The 24,388-nt window shown below is 37.7% G+C and overlaps 1 protein-coding gene across 4 annotated transcripts in view; it reads left to right on the top strand.

Moving 5' to 3' along the window:
- The window catches only part of SYNE1 (spectrin repeat containing nuclear envelope protein 1), a gene marked incomplete at its 5' end in the record, with an annotated part of 432,633 nt that overhangs the window by 326,003 nt on the left and 82,242 nt on the right, over nucleotides 1-24,388 (top strand). For all 4 annotated transcript variants that reach the window (XM_081295717.1, XM_081295719.1, XM_081295718.1 and 1 more), the window contains 11 exons: nucleotides 3,731-3,832; nucleotides 7,833-7,952; nucleotides 10,328-10,528; nucleotides 12,978-13,151; nucleotides 15,773-15,904; nucleotides 16,945-17,141; nucleotides 17,829-17,961; nucleotides 18,505-18,687; nucleotides 20,026-20,175; nucleotides 20,688-20,864; nucleotides 21,285-21,440. In XM_081295717.1, the coding sequence (XP_081151843.1) occupies nucleotides 3,731-3,832; nucleotides 7,833-7,952; nucleotides 10,328-10,528; nucleotides 12,978-13,151; nucleotides 15,773-15,904; nucleotides 16,945-17,141; nucleotides 17,829-17,961; nucleotides 18,505-18,687; nucleotides 20,026-20,175; nucleotides 20,688-20,864; nucleotides 21,285-21,440 (1,725 nt within the window). The remainder of the gene's footprint in view (nucleotides 1-3,730; nucleotides 3,833-7,832; nucleotides 7,953-10,327; nucleotides 10,529-12,977; nucleotides 13,152-15,772; nucleotides 15,905-16,944; nucleotides 17,142-17,828; nucleotides 17,962-18,504; nucleotides 18,688-20,025; nucleotides 20,176-20,687; nucleotides 20,865-21,284; nucleotides 21,441-24,388) is intronic.

Here is a 24,388-nt window from a genome sequence, read left to right as displayed (position 1 = left end):
CACCCAGCCAATTTTTGTTGTTGTAGTTGTTCTTGCTAATAAGCGTAGCGGTAGAGGATCTAAAACCAAGAGAAAGGTTGAATTACTCCTTCATGGTTATCAAAGAGCACTTTTCTATTTTATATTATGGCAAGAGAGATGGAGGCTAATAGTCCTCTGAAGATACATTCTGAAGGCAGAGCCAGATGGAAAGCGTTTGTTGATGGTTTGATATAGAGAATGAGAGACAGGGGGAATGCCCAAGAGCTCCAGGGATTCTGACTTGCCCCTTTGGGGCCCTTGACCAGCAGAGAAGGCCGGTGGGTAGCAGTGGGCACGCCCAGGTTACTTGTGGTACCATTGATTGCGATATGGGGCACAGAGTCACAGTAGACATTTGTGTATGCAGGTCTGTGGCATGGAGGAATAGTCTGGAAGGGACATTCACATCTGTGCCTGTAGGTTGTGTAGTACATAGCGAGGAAAAAAAATTCACTTCAAGTCAGAAAAGCAGGGGTTATTGTTTAAGTGTTTTGTTTCAGATGCATATTTGATTGCATGTAAATATACTAAGTATGTCTTAAACAGACCATTATGTAATTTATGAAAATTTATTTCATTTCTCTAAAATTCATCTTTCATGAACTAATACACTGAGTTTTAACAGCATGCTAGTCTATCAGCCGTGCATGAGGGGAGAGTAACTGTGAAAATGTATGTGTTTCTCAAAGGTGCATTTTGCTTTTTTGAATTGCATTTCTTATATTATTGTCCTGACATTTTAAAATTTTGTTGGTAATTATAACCAGTCACAGGAAAATATGAACTAAGCATGAGTACTTTGGAACTAGGAGAAGAACATGCAATCACAAAACTCTCTTTAAATCATGTTCTCTATTTTCCTTTTGCCAACAAGTTTCTACTTGTTGGTGGCCAGCTCACCAACAAAAACTGACAATTCAAATGTTTTTGTTCCAATTTAATTGAAAAAAGAGTTCCAATGGTAATATAATGAAGGATCAAGTCTCAAACCATTTGCTCTTACTTTGTACCAAGCACCTGGTGTGCTGTCAGTGCTCAAGAGTTGTTGAAATGGCATTTCCTCCTTTTCCAAGCCAGCTTTGAGCATCAACTTTTGCCAGACTCTTAACACAATTCTAAACCCAAAAGACAATGTGGAAGGGTCCCTAGATGCTATGTCTGTTATGTCTATTATGCTTGTGGAACCACAAACAAGTCAAACTGTCAACTTCTGAATTTTTTTTTTCTCATAGACTTAATCCAAAATAACTTTCCTAAATAGGTAATTCAGTATTTGAAGTCATTTTTTAAAGTGAAAAAAAGAATCATTAATGAAAGAGTGAGGCAGTATCACTAATTTTAAAGCTTGAAACTTTCCGTGGACCTGATCCTCAACAACCAGAACCCTGCCCCTTTATACCCTCCTAGTAGCTCCACTGACTACAAAAAAAAAAAAAAAAAAAAAAAAAAAATTAGGACATATTATCTTACTATATAGATAACTTGATCATCTTGCTGTATCATAAGTAATAATAATTGGTTAAATCTTTTGGGGTTTTAATCATAATGAATTTTTAATCTTAAGAAAATACCAATGTTGGTAAGATTATTAGCACCTTTTAATATTTTTATTTAGTAAGTTTTAAATCAATCACATTATTATCTATCTTCTTGAGTAATCTCTCTCTCTCACACAATAATTAGTGTGGCTTCCAGAAATGTAATCTTGGTTCCTATTATCTTCAGTAGAACATAGTTAAGAGAAAATGCACTATTAAAAATATAAAGATGACATATGAGAAGTAAACATGCATTCTTCATTTCTAACCTATGAAATGTATACTGTTACCCTTTAGATTAATTAAATTGACTTTATTATAAATATATTGATATAGTGGAGACTTTATTGCTTTTATATCTGTTCAAGTGAATGAGAAACATCTTTCACTGTGCTTACAAGATAAGTGTGTGATGATTCTAATGGCCTGTATGACCTTACCTTGAACACATTGAGTAAATGCAAACGTTATCAGAATTCATGCAAATACTTCAGGTTTTCAATGCTGCTATAATAATTTGTTTAGTTGGCCTATGAGCTTGAACATGGGTTTGAATTCCTCTTCCTCCTCCTCCTCCTCCTCCTCCTCCTCCTTCTTCTTCTCCTTCTCTCTCTCTCTCTCTCTCTCTCTCTCTCTCTCTCTCTCTCTCTCTCTCCCCTCCCTCCCTCCCTCCCTCTCCCTCTCCCTCTCTCTCTGTCCTTTTTCTTGTTTCTTTTTTTCAGTGCTGGGGATAGAAGCCAGGACCTAGCACATACTAGGCAAGCTCTCTACCAGGAAGCTCCACCCCCAGCCCTCCATGTTCTCCCCTGCATAATCCACCCATTCCTTTGCCTTTTGGCCCTGCATTTGCATTATCACACCTCCACGTGGCCTTAAAGTTGGTTTCTTTCCCTTGCTATGGTTATCCTTCCCTTAAGTCAGGATTCTTGCATGTGGGCTCTGTATTCTCATACTTGCCTCCAGTGAGGAGGACGTGAAGAGCAGAGCTTCATCCTCCGATGAGCAGCCAGTCCTGCATATGTGTTGGGTGACTAATACGATACAGAATTTTAATATTGCTGATATTTCTGGGAAGTTTGGAAGTGTTTTAATGTAAATATTGTTACAACTCCTCATTTCCTTTGACATTGAGTACCGAAGTTCTGAGAGCTCTCTCCTTTTTTGTAAGAGTCTAACTGCATATAAGTATATTGAACATTTAAATGAATCTTTAGGAACAAATAACGTGACTAAGACATTTTAGTGTTGTCTCTTAAAGTCTCTGGTCCTAATAATATTTATTTTCTTAACTTCTGGATGGAATTTTATAAAAAGTTGCACAAATTCTTTGAAAAGAATTGAAGAAGACAGTAAGGAAAGGAGAAGAAAGAGAATGAAAAGAAAAATATATTATTCCTAAAATTCATATTATTTCCCAAACTGGGAAACACCTTTAGATTGTTTTCTTAGATAAAAATAATTCTATTACTACTGAAATATTCAAATGTGTTCATTTATTTCAGATTTAACAAAATTAGGAAGACCAGTATTATTTATTACTTATATATGTCAACTCCCTTTCATTATGTGGAAAATGCTTTGTGTAGTAAATTCTTCAAAAGTCAAGTTTTAGGGCTGAGCATATAGCTCAGTTGATAGAGTGTTTGCCTCACAGGGACAAGGCCCTGGTTCAATCCCCAGCACCACCAAAAAAAAAAAAAAAAAAAAAATCAATTTTAGCCCCAAGGTAAACAGTTACTAGTCCCTTTTACCTTCCCATGAAAAATTTTTGTTTCTCCTGAAAATTAAATCCTACACAACTACCATCAACCTTGAATATCTGTGGGTTATACACCCACTGATTCAATCAAGCACTGATTTAAAATATTTGGGGAAACAATTGTGTGCACTCGTGTGTGCTTTTCCCCTGTGATGGCATTTACATGTCATGTATTATAAGTAATCTGGTGTTTGGGAGGATGTGTACAGGTCATATGCAAATTTTACATCAACTTCTATAAGACATTTGAACATCCCTGGATTTTTGTATTGGGGGGTGGGGGGTCCTGGAAACAATTCCTACAGATACCAAGGGATAACTTGGTATAATTTCTAGAAATCTATATTATATTTAGGATCATTTTGAATTCTCTGTTACACATGCTAAGTCTTCCTGTTGTTTTCCTCCTTAGAATGACCTGAAGGTGCTGTTTACATCATTGGCTGACAATAAATACATCATTCTGCAGAAACTGGCAAATGTGTTTGAACAGCCTGTAGCAGAACAAATAGAGGTATTTGCAGCTGCCTTCTACTAGAAAAGCAAATGCACAAATATCTGGTGTATTATGACGTTTCAAAGGGTCTATGAAAGATTAATGGCTTATTGTGGCATTTTTTGTTTGTCATATATTTTCGTTTTGAATGCTGGATTTGAATATCATATCTAGTGACACTGACTCTTGTCACTTCTGTGTGGACCTAGAAAATGTAAGATAGGTAAAGGTGTCAGTGACAGATGCTGATCTGAAGAAGTTTGCTACCCAACAATGTGATTAAACATGTTCCCAAGGACAGAAGGTCAGGCTGTCCTTGGAATGGTAGAAAGAACTCTGGACATTCAGAAGGGGGTAAATTACCTCCAGCAGATAGAGGGTCTGGGAAGACTTCGTAGAGGGAAATTGGACATGCAGGAGATTTGGACACATAGTGATTTAGAAGGAAGGTACCAAAGTCCAACAAGAAAAAAGGCATAAATTCAGGAAACACAGGTAATCCAGTCAGTTGAATTTAGCACGGATGAAAACTATGGAAAAGAAATAAGATCGGATGAGTAAACTTGAAGTAGTCTGGAGGGCCTGCAGAGTGTCATATAGTTTGATTATTCTATAAACCAGGGGTCTCTACAATTCATTGATTATATACCCCATTATCTAAGAATAATAAATAGATATACACCACAACTACATGCATATTTACTTATAAATTATAAGCAGGCACCATGCTATCTCAGAAAGCATATACAAAAATGAAAATTAAGAATGATTGTGGTCAAATGCTTAGTGTTTCATCCTGGTTGATCAACTTTCAATCTTCCGGGTACTTTCACTCACCTTGGAGAGTCCTGGCAGAGGAAAGTCATGAGGATGTTGGAGAGGAAGAATGGATGTCCGTTCCAGGTCCCTTTTGTGGATGGCCATCATGGCAGCAGCAGGCTTAGGAAGCAGGAAGCTGCACTGAGGAGAAAGTTTGAGAATGTGAACCAGGGTGTTGACAATGAAAACAGAGAGAGGTCAAGAAATGGGAAGTACACTACAGAGAACATCAGCTACTAGGCATGATGGGAAGTGCGTGTTGAGTGGAATTTTTTACCTCATTTCTGTGGACCCCAAGGGATCTTTGGGTAAACCACAAAGAATAACCTGCAATAGAAATCTCCCACAATACATATGTGAGAGGGAGACCTGAAATCATTTGCAGAATAACATGTGAATCTGCATTTTTATTGACCCTAGTTTCATCTGATTTTAGAAGAGATTTCTCATTTACCCCCAATTAAAAATCATTGTTATATTATATCTTCCACATGAAAAGATCTATTAATTTTTTTGTTTATAACACATGTGATTCCAAATGAGATTTGAACACCCGTGGTGATATCTTGTGTTAGACTTCTTATGTGAAAAAGAAGATAGATGTGATCACAAGTAACATTTTTTTACTAATTATTGACCAGTATAACTAAATAAATGTCACTGAATAAACAATTTGATTATCTATTTGAGTAAATGGAAAGCAGCTCATGAGTGTGCTAATTCCACTCCTATCCTTCTTGGATTAAAAAGGTAAAAATAGCAGAAGGCATGCAATGCCACTCCTCAGGGTATTTGCTCCTCACCTGAGTCACAGGGCTCCCCCTAGAACACACCTGTTGCAGGTGAGCTTGGTGCATAGCTGTCTTCTTAGGCTTCCCCTACACTTCTCCCTCTACTGCATCTACTCTTTGCTGAGTCCTGAGCCTTTCTTTTTGTTAGATTGCTTTCTTGTTATATTAGTGCATATGCTTCCTAAGAAAGTGTACATGATAGCTATATTTTCAAGCTCTTGCATGTTGACATATTCTTATCCTATTTCACATTTGATTGTTTGGCACTTTATAGAATTCTTGCTTAGAAATTTCTTTTGGAGTTTGGAAGCTTTGACTACATTGTTTTTTTAGATTCCAGTGTCAGATTGAGGAATCTAAAAATCATCCCGGCTCCCTAAGATCCCCAGTGCTCTGAAATTTCTCAATCACATGACTTGGGGGAGGGTCTATTTTTATCCATTGGGCTGGGAACTCAATGGGCTTTTTTAATTTGGCAAAATTCTCATCTTTCCATTCTGGAAACTTTTCTAATCATTTATTTAATTTTTTTTTATTTCTTCAGTTTGTATGTCTCCCTTTTCAATCATATATTGGATATTTTTGTCCAATCCTCTAATATTTTTAATCAAGAAATCTTTTTCTCTCTCTGTCCTCTTGCTCTGTTTTCTGGGACTCTTCTTCAGTTTCAGCTCCATCCATTTCTTATTTTGTGGTTAACTTTCCCAAGCTTATTTTGATTCTCTGAATCATCCTTTTTTATAGTATCCTGTTCTTTTTTTAATGAGTGCATTATCTTTTGTAATCTCTCTGGGTACATTAATGATTTATTTGTTGGTTGAAATTTTTCTGTATAATCTGTTTTGCTCCGAGTTGTTTTTATTTGTTTACTTATGTCATTCTCTGTCTTTCATGTTGGAGGTTTTTCTTAGGTATACAGGCATGTTTTATTGTCTGTTTACATTTAGGTTGAGGACAAAACAGCAGAATGGGAACTTTAAGTAAGGATGGAGCTTGACAAGTTTGAGATAGTGCAGGGTGATGTGTGGGGGCCATTTTGGAAAATCTTTGTGTCCAATTTTTAGGGCTTCTCTACTGGTCTTAAGAGGTTTTTTTCCTTCAATTTATACTACTGTCCATGGCAGTTCTTGAAAGAGAAAAAGACTTGAGCATTGTATATGGCATTTTATCATTTTATTCCCCAGTTTTCAATCAAGCACTTAAGCTCTCTATTTTACCTTCTCCCAGAAAATGAACTGTCAGTCTTTCACCAGGGAGGGGAAGGGGCAGTGTGGAGTGAGGAGGGGACCTGGGGATTTAACTGCTCTTCAAGTAGCTTCTTACCAGCCCTCTTTCTTAGCACCCTCCTCCTTGACTAAGAGTTCCTGAGATTCCCATGGTTCTAAATTTGATGGTGTGGATCTTCTGAATCTAGTGGTGTGGATCTGCTGTAAGATTAGGATTAAGCTCCCACACTTTCTAAGTCATGTTTCATGTGCTCTTCCCAATTTCAGCTTCCAGGATTTTGTTGGTATTATCTTCTTGTTCCCTTGCCATTGTGGATTTATGGGGGTCACACTCCAAAAACTAGCAAGCAAAATGTTTGGTGTGATTGCAATGAAATTTTAGAAAAGAAAAAATACTGGACACACCACACGTGCTTCATCTGCCATCTGGAGTCCAGGTTCTTTTCAGCCTTCAAGGACAACTGATATTGCACTTCTTCCAAGAGCCTACTTAGCCCAGGATTTGCTGGTCTGTTATGTCTCTTCTCCAGACTCCTTTAGTGGAGAAGGGTTGCACCATGAAGTTTAGCACTTAATTGTGTTCAGCCTTGTTTGTTTTCCTCTGTCCTCCTGACCAGACCATCAGCTCCTTGAGGTCCAGGATGAGATCTTGTGCTTTTTCTACTAAAGACAAAGCTCTGCAATGGCAGCCACTTTGCTAGTTTCTGCTTGGTTTATTTTCCATTTTACAACAATGAGAGAGCCTCCTCACCACGCTGTCAGATATCTCCTGTTGCCTCCCTGCATCTCTCTCCAAAGGTGCTTCCCGCTGCATTTCAGGAAACAAGACATGATACCCTAGAAAATGTTACGCAAATACTTTTGCCAACATATTCTACATCTTGCTTCCTGTTTAGGTGTTTCTATTCACCCAGCCCTTCTCCCAATCCTCAACCCCACATCCTTCCTACCTCCTTATCTCTAAAAAGGGCTGTACTGTAATAAAGGGGTTTCTTCTCTTTTTAAAATATGACCATGCTTTTTATGTTTTGTTGATGTGACTCATTTTTGTTTGTTTGTTTTTGTTTGTTTGTAGAGGGAAGAAGAACAAATAGAGCCACAATAATCAGACTTTGTGCAGGAGTGGGGGTGGGGGTGGAATTGTCCTTAGGAGTTTAATGAAATGACATAAATCTTACCTAGGCAATACAACAGGCTGAAGAGGGACTAAAGGAACTGGATGCAGGAATCACTGAATTAAAAAGGCGTGGTGACAAATTGCAGATGGAGCAGGCTTCCCTGCAAGAACTCTCCAAGCTCCAGGTACAGTCTTCAGTGGATTCTATCCAGGTGCAGAGGTTCATTCTAACTCAGGATTGATAAAATACTATTCTATTTCCTTGGCTTTCTTTTTTTTAAGGTTTTTTATTTAGTTGTAGGTGGACACAATACCTTTATTTTATTTTTATGTGGTGCTGAGGATTGAACCCAGTGCCTTCCACATTCAGGGTGAGTACTCTATTGCTGAGCTACAACCCCAGACCTTTTCCTTGGCTTTCTTTATAAAACCCCAAATTTAGGTCTCAACCTTTCTTCCATGTAAGTCTTAGAAACTTTTCTTAAGCTTTTGTCATATTTAGTGCAATAAAATGAATTACATTCACATACTTCTAAGATTCACATTTTTTCTGATATTTGCATTATTATTCTGGTGGCTAAAAATATTATGATCTAGTTCAATAGTAACTTACTGTCTTCGACTCTAGAAGATAAAATTATGACCACTCCTACTTAGATAAGTTGAAACGGGAATAGGACTATATTTCATTATCTCCCCAAGTATTGAAGTAATACTTTTTTTTAAAAAAAAAGGTTTTTTAATATTAAAAAACTGTAGCTTATTTTTCTATACATGCAGAATGGAGACATTGTTTCAATTCTAGAACAACAGCAAAAGAGAAAAATTGAAAAAGTAGAAAGTGGTTGAAATCTAAATAGATTTCCTGGCATCCTTAGGAACAGAGAATAATATTTGGAGATAATTTGCTTTTCTAGATCAGATACAAGTAAAAGTCTGATATCAGGGTGGGAAGACAATTGTAAGATACTTGACCAGTGAAATTTAGCATCTGACAATGTAGTTATGTTATATTAAGAAAAAATTATGCACAGGCACGTACAGTCAGACTCTCTCTCTCTCTCTCTCTCTCTCTCTCTCTCTCTCTCTCTCTCTCTCACACACACACACACAACCACACACACAAATACAAAGACACACACACACCTAAATACACACACACACACACACACACACACACACACACACGGGTTTCTCTGAATGTCTATTGCAAAACAATTGAGGATTATAGTATGAGTCAAGTCCAAGGTCACAAGTTCCTTCTTTGGAGAACATGAAATAGCTCTTAGAAGCAAAAGGCCATTTCCATATTAACTGCCCCATTCCTTTATCTAGCATTGCACAGTGTCATAATCCCAAAGCTTTGCCTTGCACTTTTTAGATGGTTTCCCACCAGAGCCTCAGTGTCAGGTGTAAGAGTCCAACATCACAGCTGCAAATCGGCATTAAGGCTGAACTTTTCCAGGCTGAATCTTCTGGCTGCTCATCCTTGAGATGATGCACTGAGCAGGTCCATGTGCCTCCAGTAAATTTTCTGTTTGGCACATCATTGTCTCCTGGAATGTCTTCCCAGATTAAATGGTTATTTACTCACCACATTTGGCAAAAACATGGCCCTTTTAAGTCTTCAAGTCTTTCTGCTCACATCGAACTCCTCTGTTTCTCTAGCTCTTTATTTCAAAGACAATCCCAAATCTGATATCGTTTAGCAGACAGAAATGTTAAGGATACTGTATTCAATTATTCTAAAATTATATAAATGCTGAGAACATTGTAAAAATTAAAATTGTATTTTCTATGACACCCCCTCAGCCACATGGACACTTTTTCACTATTTTCAGCCCACATCTCATTGCAGACTGTTGGCTTTCCTGAGAATAGAGTTGTCAAATCTGTCTTCTGCGCCATCTCTAGGAAACTCTTTTTTATGTCCTTTGGAATCTTAAAATATTGAGCTTATTTTTTTATAGGCATACTTTTTTTTTTAGATTTTTAGCTTTTTTTCCCCTTACATCTTTATTTTCAAGTCCATCTAAATTGTATTCTGGTGTATAGCACCTGGTAAGGCTCTGATTTTACTTTTCTCCAAAATGGTTATTTCCACATTATTGCATATTTTATCCTTTGCTCCACTGACTCCATCCTTAATTTCTCGTGAACGCAGTTCTTTTTTCTTCAATTCCTCTTTTATGCTTTATTGCCTATCAATATAAAACAAAATTAAATTAAAACAAAAACTAAACAGAATACTGAGCAAAATTAATTTATTAAATTAATAAATTTAATTAAGCGAACTTGTATGAAGTCATTGTAAAGCCACAGATCTTTAAACCACATATTGTAGGCATTGGAACAGAAGTCAAGAGCTTGCAGTTTTTGAAAGAAGTCTTCCAAAGGAGGCTCATAAGAAAGATAGGCAGGTGATCTACATGCAGAGGAGACCTGTGGGTCATAGCAGAAGGAGCCTCCTTGGTTAGGTAGTGGACCTGGCAAGTAGCACATACTGAACGAGGTGCCAGACTGTCATCTGAGGGTGATTGTCACCATCTCTGTGTCTTAGGACATGTATGATGAGCTGATGATGACCATTGGCTCTCGGAAGAGTGGTCTGAACCAAAATCTTGCTCTCAAGAGCCAGTATGAAAGGGCCTTGCAAGATCTGGCTGACCTGCTAGAAACCGGACGAGAGAAGATGGCAGGGGACCAGAAAATCACTGTGTCTTCCAAAGAGGAAATCCAACAACTGCTCCACAAACATAAGGTAAGAGAAAGAGGGAAAGAAAATGTGGTTGTGAGAACATTCTCAAGTCCTGATATATATTTAGTAACACCTACTATCCTAAGTCTTTCATAAATTTCTATTTACATAATTTATTCTTTATAATGATCACTAAAAATGTATCTTAAACCCACTAGCGTTTAGTAACACAGAGAAATTATGGTGTTTCTATGATTTTGTAAATTAAATTAACTTAATTATATATTTCTATAATTCTGTAAATTAAAAGAATAACTACAAGTAGTTTTGCTTCTCGGTTACACACTAGGATTTAAAGGCTTTCTTCTTGCATTAACCATAACCAAGGAGAAACTCAAGGACTCCCTTCAGAGGATCCCAGCTTCATTTTTAACTCTACTTTTTCCTGTATGTCTCTTGTGGTCATTTGTTCATCTAGCCCTGGGGCTGTCTCTGCCCTCTCTTGCCCTGGCCTAGGACTCCCAGCTCTGCTCTGGGAATGCAGAGCTGCCCGCTCAGGCCTGGGTTGGGGTTTATATCCTCTACATGCGTCATTCAGTTCTGCCTTTAAACACATGCTTCTTCAGTTGCTGTGAACCTTGGAGATTTTCCTGGGGACACTGAGTCCAATTACTTCATAATCAAACTTGGTAAGCCTGAGATTTCACCATCTGTGTGGGCCAAACTCAGGTTGGACAGTAGTGCTTAGTGAAAGAAGACCTGTTTAACATGCACACCACAACTAACACTTGCATTCCTTAGCAATGACCATGGAAAGTTTCCAAGTCCAGAAACCTAGCTTCCCAGGCCACAGGAATTCCCGTAAGGAAACAAACAAGCAAATACATCCCTGTGGGTTGTAGGTGGTTAACATATTCTACCATTATGTAGCTCTGGTGGTTTACATTGGTAGATGTTGGGAACTGGGGGAAGGGAATTGGGATTTCTTGCTATTTTTTTTCCCAGAGGTTTTTATCCAAAGTTTTATGATTTATTAAGGCTTTATCATTTGGCTTTGAAAACATTGCTTTAAAGTTCACAGCTGGTTTTTCTCAAATCTGACCATAGCCATAAAAAATCATTCTGAGTTATTCCAGAAGGAAAGCTAGGATCAATGAATAAAAATAACAAAGAAATAAAGCTCAGTAGAAGACAAACTCTGAAAGGAGTAGGCTGTCCCTGAGCAGAAGCCTCCATGGTCATGAGAAGTCCAGCCAAGGCTGTCGGGGTGGGATGGGGGGTTAGGGATGGGGGTAGGGAGGGAGCTTGAGGGAGGAATCTCAGCTCTCTGCGCATCTTGGCTAAACAACCTCCAAGATCTCTTCCAACTTTAAGATTCTTTGATAAAATAATTGTCGGTTAAAAATAAAGATCTAGCTTCCACTAACAAGCCCATGTTCCGAGGAAGAGTTCCACAGTGTTGGCAGGGAGCATAGATATAGCGGTTGATATATCACAGCTCTGCTGTGACTAGCTGGGCATCTGTGAGTGAGCTACCTGGAGGGGCAGGGTAGCTCGCTGTTCTCCTCTGTATATGGAAACAAAGCTGCCCATCTCAGAGAGCCATGGGTTTAGCATGAGGATGACATGAGTCAGGTAAAGAGTTAGTGGAGCACCCAGCAAGCAGTAAACACACAATTAATGGTGTATGTTCTTATCAGCTTTCATTCAACATCCAACATCCATTCTCAGCATTCCAGTTCTATAATTCTGTCCATGGTGCTGGGTATAGAAAATAGAATAAGGCCTATTTCCATCTTCCAGAATCTACTACACATGACAAGTAGTATTTCAAAGATGTTCATAATGTCACACAAGGCCTTCAATACTGTGGAGGTAAAATATGAAGAAAATTTTTAAATATTTAATCGGTGAACATCAAACTATGTTTGGAAGCAAAAAATAAGTACAGCAAATAGTTTGGAAGTTCAGAAAGTAGTGCTCAGACCCAGCCATGGACGGAGAGTCATTAACTGTGTTATGTGAGAACATCTTGAGAAGAACAGAGTTAAACAGGGGCTGGAGATAGGGTGTGAGGGACTGGAGATAGGGTATGGCCAAAGAATCCAGCAGGCCACTGGTGTGGTTGGGTTAGTGAGAGGCAGTGTCAGGGAAGTAAGGAAGGCCAGAGTGCAAGGTATGAGGTATTAGAGGGCAGAGGAGATTTTGTTAAGCAGCTGGTCATCCATGAAGAGTTTGGTTTGGAGGCCATTGTGGCTACTACACCGTAGTGTACAGGATGCACTTAGATGGGGAGAAGAGGCCAGGCAGGAGACCAGAACCCCTGTCTGGTCAGGAAGCCTCTTCAGGAAGTGATGCGTACCCGGGCCAAGAATGAAGTGAGAACAGAACAGGTGGAATGGTACCACCCATCTATTAAATGAGCCTCATCAGCTTTCATCTTTGGAGCAATGTTTATCTGGAAGTAGTGTCTGAATGGATTGCTGACCTCTTTCTACCTGCAAAATTGCAGGAGTACTTTCAGGGCCTGGAATCTCACATGATCTTGACAGAAACACTCTTCAGAAAGATCATCAGCTTTGCAGTCCCAAAAGAAACCCAGTTCCACACAGAGCTGATGGCTCAGGCATCCGCTGTACTGAAGGGGGCTCACAAGAGAGGCGTGGAGCTGGAGTACATTCTAGAGGTGAGACTGTGGCCAATGCAGCACCTTCCCCACTGCAGGGCAGACCTTCAGGGAGAGATGAAGTTTATCTCCTGTAACCTTGGAGCTGGCTGGGCCATCTGGTCCAGTATTGTGTTTTTTTATGGCTATGTGATGCCTTGATCCTCTTGTAGTTCCTATTTACATGTGCGTATGTGCTGTACCATGTTGTAAGTCAGCTGGATGAATACTGACCTCAGACTGCATGAAGAGATTTAGGGGTTTAATATTCAAACTGAAAGCCTAATTAAAAGCATGAAAAAAAATGTAAAAATATACCTCTGGCTCCGTCCCCAGTGCAATTGCTTTTGTGATAAGACCTGTCACTAGGATCCAGAAGCCAGAGCTCAGCCACCTGGGTCCATTTTTTCTGCTCCAAAAGCAGAAAATCAAGGATTCATTTAGTAGCAGCCAAAGAACGCTGGTTTGAAATCAGAAAATCTGGGTTCAGATCAGAGAAGCCATTTGTAATATTCCCCTTAGTTGTAGGTCTGAATATGCTGACCTGCTAATCACAAAAGGATACTATGAAATTTCATTTTTGCACTAACTTAGTCACCCTCATTCATCACCAATAAATGAATCAAGTATTTGTTCATTCAGCCTTTATCAAGCTGCTACCAGATTTCCAGGCACTGGGGACACTGCCCTCGGTGAGCTCATGGTCTAATGAGGCAACAGGCAAGCAATGGCCAAACATAGTACAAAATGGAAAGTTGTACAGAGAAGGAAGCACACTCCATGCTATAGATTAGAAGAGGAATCTCAATTGTAACCAACATTCAGACTTAGAACAGGGATTGGCCCGCGGGCAAAATATGATGTACTGCCTGTTTTTGTAAAATTTTATTGGAACATATAAAAAGTTTTCTCTGGTTATACTTTATCTGTGGCTGCCTTCACACCACAAGGACAGATGTGAGTAGTTGCAATAGGTACTGTACAGTCTCCAAAGCTAACATGTTTACTCTCTGGCCTTATATAGAAAAAGCTTCTAGAGCATTGCTCTCGAGTCACACAGATGTGCACCACAGGTATGTGAACTTGAATACCAACAGGTGCTCAGTAGAGCCTAACTGACCAGCCATAGAACCCTGTATCACTATGAGAAATTATGAATATCATGTCCCTTCCTTTTTTCCATTAACGAGATCAATTGCCCCAAGAAGTTCCAGCTTTCTCATTCTTCTTTCCTGTGAGAGCTGGAGAGATTATAATCTCTCTTCCCTTCCCTCTCTTCCTCACCCACTCCCCCAGCCTTTTGTGGATTACCTACATCTCATGTTTACATTTTTCTAAATCTTGCCTTCTTCACTGGGCCAGCATCATCATAGATAGCTAACTCCAAAAATTCTAAACATGGATTTCCCCAAAGTGCTAAAATTTGGAAAGAAATTTGTCAAATTTTTCAAAGTTAACATTTGAAATCTTGTATAACAGTCACAGTTAAGTGCTCTGTCAGTCTCCGAGATAGGCATTTCACATTTATAAGAATGCATCCAAGTTTGACACAACCCTCTAAGATATATCATGAACCACTATTTTAGGAGTGAGCCTGGGAGCAGTGTCTTGCCAAGACACGAGTTTCACTGGGAGCACAGTCAGCAGTCACACCATTTCTGCCTGGTTTCACTGACTGAAAAGAGTGTTTTCAATGAAACTGACCGGACTGTGCCATTTAACCACAGCATCCCGTGCTCACACCCAGACTCCCCCACCGTGCTCAGCTCAAACTTATTCTTCCACAGCCCAAGAACTCTGTATGCCCTGAAATTTACTCTTTGTATTTTTTTAAGTTTATTTTTATTGTGGATTGCCTATCTCCCTTCTCTAGGATGTAGGTTCCAGAGAGCCAGGGATTTTGAGTTTTTTTTTTTTTTATTCACTCCTAGATCTGGCAATTGTTTAGTATTTGGGAAAAGTATGGACCTTTACTGTTGTGCTCTGTTGCCACTCCAGCAGCACATCAGAGTGGAAATGCATATCGAAAAACTGCTGATCCGCACTATAAATTATGAGAAAAAACTTCAACCGACACTTATTTTAGAAGTCTTTTCCAGCTTCAAATAATAAAAAAGTCTGAATTTAGGAATAAGTCATTTGATATTTTTCTTTAACAGAATATCTATAGTAGATATTTATATTTTTAAATGTCTGCATTTTAAGTATTATTTACAAATCTATTATGCTTAGTTCACTCAGTTCGTGAAAAGCAAACATGCCTATCCTTATGCTTAACTCCTTCCTGGGGTAAAGCATGAAACGAGGCACACCAGACACCAGTGACACTACATGCATTGCTCCATTTATAATTAATACCAGTGATGGAGAAGGTAGTGATTCCCATTTTAATATTCTGATGAAAGTCCAGAGATTTAGTATCATTCATGGTGATCGAGGTAATAGTGGCAGTCACCAGTACCCATTTACAATACTTTTGAGGGCCGCCATCTGATTACTGGCTTCAAAGCCATCTTTTGCTGCCCAAAGCAAACCCTATGTAGCCTGAAAGAGAATCTGTCAAGCATATATTTTGTGCACAAGGAGGAATAATGTTCCCTAAGGAGGGTTCTTCTGCTCATAGACTGATGTTGCATTTCTAGACATGGTCCCATCTGGACGAGGACCGCCAAGCACTCAGCAGGCAGCTGGAGGTGGTGGAAAACAGTATCCCGAGCGTGGGCCTGGTGGAGGAGAGCGAGGACAGGCTCACGGAACGCACAAGCCTCTACCAGGTTGGGTCCCCATGGCACAGGTGGCCATGTTTCCTTTAGAATCTTCCCAGTCATTTTAGCAGAATCTAAACAAACTTGTGATCAAATAGTTATACTTTTCTTTTACATTATTGATATTGTTTTAAAAAGGTAGTTTTGTCTGTGTTACTTATAGTAGAATATTTTTAAAAGTCTTTTTGGCTGGGCACAGTGGTGTAACCTGTAATCCTAGTGTCTCAGAAAGCTGAAGCAGGAGGATCTCAAGTTTGAGATCAGCCTGGGCAGTGTAGTAAGACACTGTCTCAACATAGAAATAAAATAAAATAAAATAAAATGAAGGCTGGGGTTGCAGCCCAGTGGTAGAGCATCCTTGGGTTGAAAATAAAGGGGGTGAGGTGTGGGGCATGGTGGCACACGCCTATAATCCCAGACTCCAGAGATTAGGGCAGAAGGATTACAAGTTTGTAGGCAGCCTCAGCAACATAGCAAGACCCTGTCTCAAAATTAAAAACTTTAAAGGGCTTGAGATGTAGCTCAGTAGTAGAGTACCCCTCTACTTATTGAGATCCAATCCCCTTACATACATACACAAAAAATTATGATTTGGGGTCTGAGGGTGCAGATAAATTGTAGAACATTTAGATTTGCAGAGGCCATAGGCTCTATACCCAGCATTAAAAAATACATCTTTCTTTCTTTCTTTCTTTCTTTCTTTCTTTCTTTCTTTCTTTCTTTCTTTCTTTCTTTCTTTCTAAATGAGAATTCACTTTGAAAATTTGGCAAGCATTTTCACCAGAATTTTGTGTAGTTTTTATCAGTGTCATACTATTCTTGAATTAATTAAGTGTGACAGTTTTAAATGCACCTAAAATTAATTTAAAAAACAAAAAGAACATTTTTAGTTGGGATATTGATGAAACTTTCAAGTTTTCAATGTTAATTGGGTGCATATAGTTTATATTTGAATAACAGATAACGGGAATGTTATGGACTCCAGAGAAATTGTAATTTTCAAAAAATATAGTATCCAAACTTTTAACCAAATATTGCCATTATTTTAGCACTTAAAATCCAGCCTTAATGAATACCAGCCCAAATTATATCAAGTATTAGATGATGGAAAACGACTTCTGATATCTATCAGCTGCTCTGATCTAGAAAGCCAACTAAATCAACTTGGAGAGCGCTGGCTCAATAATACCAACAAAGTGTCTAAAGAACTTCACAGATTGGAAACAATTTTGAAACACTGGACCAGGTAACAGGATATCTATTTTGCATATTTTGGGATAAGAGCTGCAGTGTATTAATAAGAGTGCTTGACTTGGAAAAGATACACAAGTTTGGAAAATTGCACAGTTTGGAAAGTAATAACAAACAGAAAGCCCCAGTTGGACTCTTTTGTAATTGTATAAACACATAATTCAAAGTGAGCAGGGAGGTATAGGTGCTTGGTGCAGCTTACCTCTAAGCTGTTGTCCTCCTTTGCCTAATGATTGTAACCTGGGTGTTCATAATAATGCCTTAGGAGAGAGAGAGAAGAGAAAATGTTGATTAAGCAAGCGTGCTTCTCAGGGCAAAGGAAGGTACACAGGAAAGGGAGATGGCTAACTGTTTCATAATGAAATACTTTCTTCCTTTTTTCAAAGAACTTTATATACCCATCACCTAATATTTCTAAGAAGCAATGATGTGAAGGAAGAGAAAGTTGTTTTCTTTTCTTTTTCTTTCTTTTTCTGCTTAGGGATGGGAGGTTGAAATGCAGAGAGACAGACCTGATCAAGACATAAACATTAAGAGAAAAAAATTTCAGAGCATCAACCTGGTGCACTTTGGTTCTAAATCTATCAGGTCTCTTGTTTTCAAACTGCATTGGTAAATATCATGAGTGAGTAGAAGATGAGGGTTGAACACTTACTTAACAGACTCATTAATATATTCCCAGGTATCAAAGTGAATCTGCAGATCTGATTCGCTGGTTACAATCTGCAAAAGACAGGCTAGCATTTTGGAACGAACAGTCTGTGACAGTCCCTCAAGAGCTGGAAATGGTCCGTGATCATCTGAATGCTTTCCTGGTAAGTTTGAGAGCCTAAGGTATTGATTTGATTTTGGTTTTCAGGCCAAGAGGTCAGGCCTGACCCATACCCAGAACAAAGGAAATCAGCTGTCACTGGGCATCCTTAAAAAACTAGCTGTAGGGGCTGGGGTTGTGTTCGGTGGTAGAGCGCTCGCCTCTCACGTGCAGAGCCCTGGGTTCGATCCTCAGCACCACATACAAATAATAAATAAATAAATAATAAAGTTATTGTGTCCAACTACCTCTACAGAAAATAAATATTAAAAATAAACTAAGCTGTAGAGAATTTATCAATGTTAAATATTCGTGTTCAGTACTTACCAAACTAATGGGACTCATCTCTATTTATACGCAGCATTCTTTTTTGCAAATAGTTCCAAGTAGCAATTCACTTCATTTTCCGGCAAACATGCTTTTTTGCTTCCTTCTAGAAGGTTCTATATAACACTTCCCTCAAGATGTAGGAATAAAAATTGTTTTGTGCACTGAAATGACAGACCTAACTAATTAAACCTAATCCAAACTTTGTCACTTCTTTTAGGAGTTTTCTAAAGAAGTGGATGCCAAATCTTCCCTGAAATCATCTGTCCTAAGCACAGGAAATCAGCTCCTTCGATTAAAGAAGGTGGACACAGCTGCCCTTCGTACTGAGCTGTCTCACATTGATGGCCAGTGGACTGAACTGCTGACCAATATTCCAGCTATACAAGAGAAACTTCACCAGGTAGGTAAACAAAGATTGGTTTATTTAGTAATGATTTATGTAAGTCATAGTAAGTGGGGAACTACATTAATCTGTTTGGGCTCACAAATTTAAACCACCTGTGTCTTACAACTTGTCTTTTCTCTCTCCTAGTGCATTACATTTTAAAAATTATTCTACAAATCCCCACTGAGATAATGTTTCTTCCCAAAACTTCTTTAATGTGTGTGTGTGTGTGTGTGTGTGTGTGTGTGTGTGTGTTAGAATCTTTGTCTTTATTTAAACTCTGTTTTCTTTTGGATACAATGAGGACAGCTACATTAAATGAGTAGTTATGAAGATGTATAACATAATCTGGTAAAAGGTCGACATACAAGAACACAACTGGCACTTGGTAAATGTCAGTATAAACATCCTTTAATGACAATGATGTGTCCTGAGAAACATGTCCTTGGGATATCTATCATTGTACAAATATCATAGAATGTATTTACACAAAACAAGATGACTGCGATGTCTTGAAGTGACCCAGTCTATGGTATAGTCTCATCCCATATGGGGTCTATTATGGGGAATAAGATTTGGTCCGTGACTGCTCCCTTCTTATCTGCAAATGCACCAAACACCCCTGAAATCCCCAAACACTTTATCTTTTCCCCTTTGACCTTCACCTTTGTGCATCGAGTGGGTTCAGTGTATATGCCCTAGTTCTCCCAAATCAGCATTTCTCCATTCCTGGGGGGCAGGACAATCTCATGTTCATTTCCACCACACAGAAGTTGATCTATGAATATTTCAAAGTAGTTACCTTTGTTCTTTCAAAGCAATATAAGTGTATGCATAAAAATGTGATACATTAAGTAAAATTCAGAATTCTAAGTATATTTGAAAGACTCAGAAAATTGGCTATGCTCTTTGGAATAAATACTAGCGTGCCAAAAAATCTAGAAAATGATAGCTTGCAGTGTGGTGTTTTTCTTCCTTCTTTTAACATTCCTGAGTCATAATACACAGAGATTTTACAAGATAATTAATAAAATACATCTGTTAAATGTTTTGTTGTTACACATTTTTAAAACTCATAAAACTAGCTATAAAATAAGAACACTATTTTCTTCTTGCTGGTGTTTTGATTAATTAGTTAATATTTACACAATGTTTATAGTATTAGATGTCAAGTGCACATAAAATGACTAGTATTATTCAATGCTTGCCTGGTGTTTCAAGCTTCTAAGATCTAAAAATGACATGACAAGTGTTATTTCTATTGGTACGTGGGTAAGAACTAATGTATTCTATGTTAGCAAAAACTGGGTTGGATTTTAATTCTTGGACTTGTTCTCTCTCTGACATGGACAGCTCCAAATGGACAAGCTGCCTTCCCGACATGCCATTTCTGAAGTCATGGGTTGGATTTCTCTGATGGAAGGTGTTATCCGAAAGGATGAAGAGGACATAAAAAATGCCATAGGTTACAAGGCAATTCATGAATATCTTCAAAAATATAAAGTAATTAATACTTTTTTTGTTTTCAACTTTTACATATGTATACCATTTTTTTTGAAAGAACTCCAAAACTCAAATCATGAAATTAGATCTTGGAACATATATTTCATACATAGTGGCCTGATAGGCATGCAAAAAAAGAAAATTGCATCCCTAGCAATTGGCACAGAAAGGTTGCCCAGTGTTAGGAATAACTTTCAGTAATTTTTTTATTTGAAAACATTTTAGGTATCATAAAATAAATATAATTGAGAAATATTTTTATAGGGAGGTTATGTAATTTACCAAATTCTATATCTTTTGCTTAAATATGTATATCTGTGTGTGTATGTTTGAATAACATATACAAATATGTAATTCAACTTCTGAAAATAATGGATCAGTATTTTATACATTACGTCACTTGTGCAAAGTGATAATATCAATACTACTGTCATTTAAGGCTTTCCTCTTTCCCATATGATAAGACATTTTAACGTGTACAAACTTGTTTTCCTATTTCTTCCTGTTTTTAGGGTTTTAAGATAGACATAAACTGTAAACAGTTGACGGTCGATTTTGTGAACCAGTCTGTACTACAAATCAGCAGTCAGGATGTGGAGAGCAAGCGCAGTGACAAGACTGATTTTGCTGAGCAGCTGGGAGCAATGAATAAGAGCTGGCAAATCCTGCAAGGTCTGGTAACCGAGAAGGTACGCCAGGTGGCCTGCGGCTGCCACACTTCCACGAAGCTCCAGAGACAGGCTCACTCTGTCAGGAAAATTCATCTCACAAGTCACGGGGCCCTAGCTGCTCAGGACCATGGCAGTGAATCCGGCCTAGCTCTCACCTGCCTTTGGCCCTCTTATCTGCTCTTGGTACATTTTGTATGTTCTTTAAAGATGCATCTAAATTCCCCTTGCCTTTACTTCAAGCTGATTTTAGTTCTCTGTTGCTGACCAATATTGCACATTGATTTGCAGTTATTAAAATTAATCTTTTAAAATACAAGTACAATGGGTGGTATTTTAACAATTCTTAAGGTGCAGGAAATAGTGTCCAGACTAATTAGCCTTCTCACGATTTGATTTCAACATAAAAATCACAAGTTTCCTTTCACTGTGTTTGTTCAGATCCAGCTATTGGAAGGCTTGCTGGAATCTTGGTCAGAATATGAAAATAATGTGCAGTGTCTAAAAACTTGGTTCGAAACCCAGGAAAAGAAACTGAAACAGCAACATCAAATTGGAGATCAGGCTTCCGTTCAGAACACACTGAAAGATTGTCAGGTAAGTAGTCTGATTCTCATGCACCGTTTCATAACTTCACAGCATATGCCAAAGGAGTTTATAGGGTCTGAAATTACAAGTTAAATACTTTTAAAAATTGACATCTGGTAACAGATTTCTCTGATGATAGGAGCTGATAAGAGTTTATTGGGGGGGCTGGGGATGTGGCTCAGGCGGTAGCGCGCTTGCCTGGCATGCGTGCGGCCCGGGTTCGATCCTCAGCACCACATACCAACAAAGATGTTGTGTCAGCCAAGAACTAAAAAATAAATATTAAAAAATTCTCTCTCTCTCTCTCTCTCTCTCTCTCTCTCTCTCTCCTCTCTCACTCTCTCTTAAAAAAAAAAAGAGTTTATTGGGCTTTTTTCACCTGTTTAAAAAATTTGAAATTAAGAAACTGTTCAAATATAGTCATAAGTAGAGAGAAATCAGTGAATTCCATTTACTGGATATTAGCAAGATTTCAGGCATTTTGCCTGGATTATTTCTTTTTTCATCAAGATGTCATAGTCCCCCCCCCCAGATATCATGTCATTTTAATCCTCTATACTATAATACACATCTCTGAAATATATATATTTTCTTATGCAACCATAATATCACCACAAAATTTTAACAATAACTCCTTAATGTTATTTCATATTCAACCCTTTAATCATATTCCCTTAATTGCCATTAAAATATCTTTTTTATTCAAAGAATACAATATTTTTATGGCACATTTGCTTGTTGGAGTTCTTAAGTCTCCATTATTATTATTATTATTATTATTATTATTATTATTATTATTGATACCATTCACTTGTTACAGAAACTGTAGACTAGCCCATGTTCAGGACTGGTCTGAGCATTTCTTAAAGGTATCATTTAACTTGACCTCTCACCTCTGTATTTCCTGCAATTGGAACTCTGCTCCAGAGGCCTGATTGCACTTCTGTCTCTCTTCCAAGGCACATGCTTGACAGAAGACCCTTTTCTTGCCTGTTTGTCACCTAGGAAAGCTCACAGAGTCTACTTCTCTGTTTTTGATGAGGGTGGAGGATGGAGCTGTCCCGTCCCAAATGTTTTCCTATAACTAACATTTCCTCAGGGATTCTTATGTATACAACAATTAGAATAAATAAATAATTTTTTAAAAAATCTAAGTACCTAACAATATCATTGCTAATAGAGTCCAAATCAAAACAAAGAAACAAAAGAAATGTGTTCAGATTACCTAGAACTGTTCTTTTACAGTGTTCCCTATGAACCATGAAAAACTCAACTGAGTAATCATATGAAAAAAACTCCTTCCCCAAATCTGTTTCTCTAATTTAGATTTAGAAAAGAAAGGACTTTGGTAGTTATTTTCCTTCTCAGTAATGTGTTTTCTGTTTGGGACACATGTATATTTATATATGAGAGCACTTATATATTTAAGCATTCAGTCAGAGCCTTGGGATTCAGAGAAAGAAGACCATGTGCTCCCCAGCTAATGGGCTGTAAGTTTGAAGGTGCATAAAGATGACAAGGAACTTCCAAAAGGAAAATACTTTTAAATACTCATTTTTAAAATGCCTCACATCTGAAGATGGGAATGTGGAAGACTGGAGATCAGAACTCTTCAGCACTTCCAGTTCCCTAGGGGCCAGACATACCTTCTAATTTAAGGCTACGAATTAAAAAACCTATAAATAATTCAGAATTTTGAAAATTTTATTTTTAAAGATGGAAAGTCAGGTCTTTGGTTGAGTTTCTTACTCACCTTTTTTTCCCCCTTTTTCTTTAATGTGCTTTTTTTCTGCCATTTTCTATTTAGTTTCTTTTTCTATGCGTGTCTTCTGTTCAACAGAGAGACACACTGCTATCTGGAAAATCTTGCTCAAGCTTGTCCAGGTTTTACTCCTTTTAGGACCAAAGTTTTTGTCTTCCCGAGGGTCAGTTCAGGCAATGTCAGGAGAGGAAGTTTACATTGGGGTTTTAAAAGCTCTATACCAATGCCAGTTTGTGATTTAAAATGAAAAGTCATCTCTTTGAAACCAAAAAACCAGAAAGAAAGTAGTCCACACAGTTATTTTGGGACATTATACATAAATCACAATAGCGTAGCTGGAAGGTTCTATTTGGCGATGCTACAAACCTTGATAAAATTTATTGTCATTTTTGAGAAATTGTGCCTTTGGACTAAAGTGTGAAATTCAAGCCAGCGTACTTAAATCAGTGGCTGGATTCAAACTCTATTTTGCTTTAAAAATCTTGAATATTTTTCCAGTCTTTTAGAAGTGATTTATTAATTTAATGTAACATTAAAACTGATATTTATGATTTAATCCAAGCTGAGAATGATTTATTAGAACAAAAAATTTTAGGTTTGGTCTTTCTGATTAGCTTCATAGATCAGAAACAGAACCGTCTTTTAATTATTACTTAAAGGAAGGGAAAACACACCTTTATTTTATTAAAAAAATATATTTCTGTTTTCCTTTATGCCAACGTACATGATCAGGGCATTTTTGAGATGTATTGCTTAATACCATTTACTGAAAAGCATTAACACCCGTAGATAAATGGAGATTAAACTTAATTTCTAATGAGTGAATTAAATATATAAGAATTATATATTATTAAGTATAACTTAGGATTCTTATGTGTGGTTAATTATTTCTTAAAGAAATAGAAAAGATTTTCAAATGTAAAGGTAATTATATTTTCTATACTGCATAAAAGACCTGTAATCTCTCTGCAATCTGTATACAGGGTAAAAATGGGAGTTCATAACCCACTTGAATCAAAGTGTGAAATATGATATGTCAAGAACTATGTAATGTTTTGAACAACCAACAATAAAAAAAATAAAATAAAATAAAAAGACCCGTAATCTCAGTGGTCACAAGTTTCATTTTGCAGTTGCCAAAGCTGTCATGATATTGACAGAATTATAAAGTAGACATGATAGGACAGTATGAAAA

Source organism: Spermophilus citellus (genome assembly GCF_964194105.1).
Source record: "Spermophilus citellus genome assembly, chromosome: 5".
Taxonomy (NCBI): Eukaryota; Metazoa; Chordata; class Mammalia; order Rodentia; family Sciuridae; genus Spermophilus; species Spermophilus citellus.
This window is presented reverse-complemented; position numbering and strand designations above follow the sequence as displayed.